Here is a 3,303-nt window from a genome sequence, read left to right on the forward strand (position 1 = left end):
CGGTGCCCAAGGACAGCCAGACCCTGTTATCCCAAATATTGAGGGTTTTCCAAGCATTGCTGCCATTTCTGAGCTGCTGCCGTGACTTCCAGCAGGCTTTGACCACCTCAGCACATTTGTACAGCCTGAGGTGGCCAAAGCCGGCCTGGAGCAAGCTGGGACAGCGGAATGTGTGGGGCTGGATGGGATTTAAGGTCCTTTCCAACCCAAACCAGTCTGGAATTCGAAACAAACCCGATTTAGTTCCGCATCTGCACAGAGGTGTTAACTCCAGCAGAAAACAAATCCAAAGAATTCCAACTTCAGCCGCTCCAAAGGCTGCGGAACCAAATTCCATCCTCCGAAGCTCCTTGGGAAGTGCCGCCTTTCATCTCCCTGAGGAGTTATTCCACAAATCCCACCCCAACCAAGCTCTCCACTGCTCTCAAATCCAACTTTTGACCCCCAAAAGGAGCCCTGATCTTTAGGGGATCACAGTGATGCCAGCAGAGCAGTCACACCTGAACAGGACAGAGCCCTCAGTCAGCAGAGATCAGCAGGAAAACGCCTCCAAACCCTCTGGATAACTCCCTAAAAAATACATTTATTTAGGGAAGCTGAGCTCAGGGCTTTCCCCTATGACACAACATTAAGGGAAGCCCCAGTTGCTGCCCAAAACTCCGGGGGATTTTCTCAAAAATTCCTCAAACAAAGCAAAAGAAACCTGCAAACCCCTCAGGCTTCCAGGGCAGAGAGTTCAAACTGTTACAGAGCACCGGGAACAACCCCAATTAGCTGAAAATCACTTGATTTTTGGATTTTTCCTTAGTGCCTTGACCTATTTTATACTGCGAGCTCTTCATTCCAGCTTGGTTTTTACAGCTCCCCAAGAACCCAAAAACCTCGAGGATTGTCACAACCCTCGAGGAAAACATTCCCAAAAGGCAATTCCTGCCTGGGAAGAGCTGGAGCACAGACAGGATTCTGCTGACTCCCTCGGAAGGGCAGACAGAGCAAACAAGACTTTCCCTTCCCTCACAAACAGTAGCTGCAAGGCAGTGACTGCCCTGGGATTCCGCTGAGTTCTGCTACCACGAGTAACCTCAGAGTAACCATCTTTGAGTGATGGATGGAGAGTCTGTCACCCTCCGAGCAGGGAAAGAGAGAAATAAAAGGATTTATTTGCTGCCTGAAGCGCCAGCCCTGGCTCTGCTGAGGGGTCAGGGCTGCTACTCAGCAGATACTCAGCCCTGTTTGTGGCCAGAGCAGCCCAGGCTGCGTTGGGAAGCTGATCCAAAGGGAATTTGGATCAGCTCTGCAGGTGCCTCACAGGCAAACCCTTCCCGTCTGTTTGGTTTCCAAGACATCCACGTTTGCTCCCAGGGTTTATTTGCCCATTCCAAGCCCCGGGTGTTGCGTCCCGTCCACTCCACTCCGCATTTCCCTTTGTGTTGCACAAAACTCACCCTGCAGAAGTCCTTGGACAAAATTCCTCTCCCTTTGGTACCGCCTAGAGGGTGGATTCTGAGAAAAAGTCAAGGAAAACCGTGCTCCTTAAACCTTCTGACACCTAAAGATCTCCCCAGGGGAAGAAGGACACCTTCCACTATCCCAGTTTGATCCAAGCCCCGTCCAGCCTGGCCTTGGGCACTTCTAGGGATCCAGGGGCAGCCACAGCTTCTCTGGGAATTCCATCCCAGGGCCTCACCACCCTCACAGGGAAGGATTTGGTCCCAAAATCCCATCTAGCCCTGCCCTCCAGCACTCCATCCCTTGGAAACCTTCCCTCTCTTTCTCATCAGCTCCTTCAGGTCACCCCAAATCCTTCTCTTCTCCAGGCGGAACAACCCCAAACTCCAACATCACAGGTTCACCTGTCCTGGCTCTGCCCCTTCCCAAAATCTCCCTCCCCACCCAGCCCAGTGAGAGGGAGAAGCAGCCACTTCCCAAAATCCTGCTGGTGTTCCCAACACCTTCCCAGCTACAACTCCACAGCACCACAAGGGGAAAATTAACCCCAAGTCAGCCAGAAACACCCAGTGTTTTTTTTAACACACAGACAGAAAAACTCAACACTTCAAACACAGAACCACAACTTGGGAGCACGAGACAAGCGGGGAGAAGAATCCTGGTCAAGTAGCCAAGAGATGACTCAGGAGGCATTCGGGAATGAATGGAGATGATCTTTATGGGTGCTTCACGTCACACCAAACTCCTCTCACAAGACAGTCTTATGGGAAGACCAAGTCCTGCACGTGGCAGGAGAGGTTCCACCCGCAGCTCTTGTTTGTCAACAGCAGCAGATGACCAGAGAGCCGCTGAATGAAGCCACTCTTGGCACGCAACTCCGGGACAAGCAGGCCCCAGGGAACGCCAGCCCCTCATCCCACCCGCTCCAGGTGCTGCCTCTTCCCAGCCGCCCCTCCCTGCGCGGCTGCAGGTGCGGGTCAGGGAGAGGGTCCCCATCATCAAACCAAGGGATATCCTGAGCTGGAAGGGACCCACAGGGATCACGGATGCAGCTCCTGGCCCTGCCCAGACACCCCAAAATCCCACCCTGGGCATCCCTGGCAGCGCTGTCCAAGCGCTCCTGGAGCTCTGGCAGCCTCGGGGCCTTGCCCATTCCCTGGGCAGCCTGGGCAGTGCCCAGCACTCTCTGGGGGAAGAACATTTTCCTCATATCCTTGCTAAATCTCCCCTAAATCACCCCCTGCCCTCCACGCTTCACCCCAAGAAGCCTCTCACACCCTCAAGGCACCCCCAGCTCTGGAACCCCCATTGGAGACGCCGCGTCCGCCCCCACGCTGGACACTTCGCAGCGCACCGCAACCCCCACAAGCACCCCCAGAGACCTCCGCTCACCCCCACAGACCCCTCACCCTCACCCCTCCCACCCCGGCGAGGCCTCCCCGGCCCCGCCCGCTCCGCTCCCCGCCCGCCCCCGCCCCTTTCTCACCGCCGTCCCCGGGACCCCCATCCCCATCGGAGCGGGGGCCGTCGCCGGCGGGCGCCGAGGCGAAGGGGTGTCCCTGGGAGTGTTTGACGTCGCGGAAGAACCTCTTGGTCTCTCGCAGGTTGTGCTGCAGCCGCGCCAGGTGCCGGTTGTAGTGGCCGAAGGAGCGGCAGAGCTCCCGCACGGCCCCGGCGGCACCCCGCCATGACGGGGCCCCCTCGCCCTCCATGTCCTCCGAGTCCGCCCCGCTATCCCCTCCCCACCGCGGGCCGCACTCGGGCCCTGCCAGGGCTGCCGCCGATTCCGGGAGGAACCTCCCCGAGGTTTTCCTCGCCTCCCGGGGCGGGGGGGGTCCGCGCCTCCCGACCCCC

The 3,303-nt window shown here is 57.4% G+C and overlaps 1 protein-coding gene across 1 annotated transcript in view; it reads right to left on the reverse strand.

Moving 5' to 3' along the window:
- The window catches only part of DSTYK (dual serine/threonine and tyrosine protein kinase), a 17,228-nt gene extending 14,179 nt beyond the window's left edge, over window positions 1-3,049 (reverse strand). Inside the window, exon 1 of the mRNA XM_042013415.1 lies at window positions 2,936-3,049. Within this exon, the coding sequence (XP_041869349.1) occupies window positions 2,936-2,962 (27 nt within the window). The 5' untranslated portion in view covers window positions 2,963-3,049. The remainder of the gene's footprint in view (window positions 1-2,935) is intronic.
- Between the last annotated feature and the right edge of the window lie 254 nt (window positions 3,050-3,303).

This window comes from Corvus kubaryi, unplaced genomic scaffold (assembly GCF_017639235.1).
Source record: "Corvus kubaryi isolate FWS band 111438036 unplaced genomic scaffold, C.kubaryi_AGA036_p1.0 split1-37355, whole genome shotgun sequence".
NCBI classification, from domain to species: domain Eukaryota; kingdom Metazoa; phylum Chordata; class Aves; order Passeriformes; family Corvidae; genus Corvus; species Corvus kubaryi.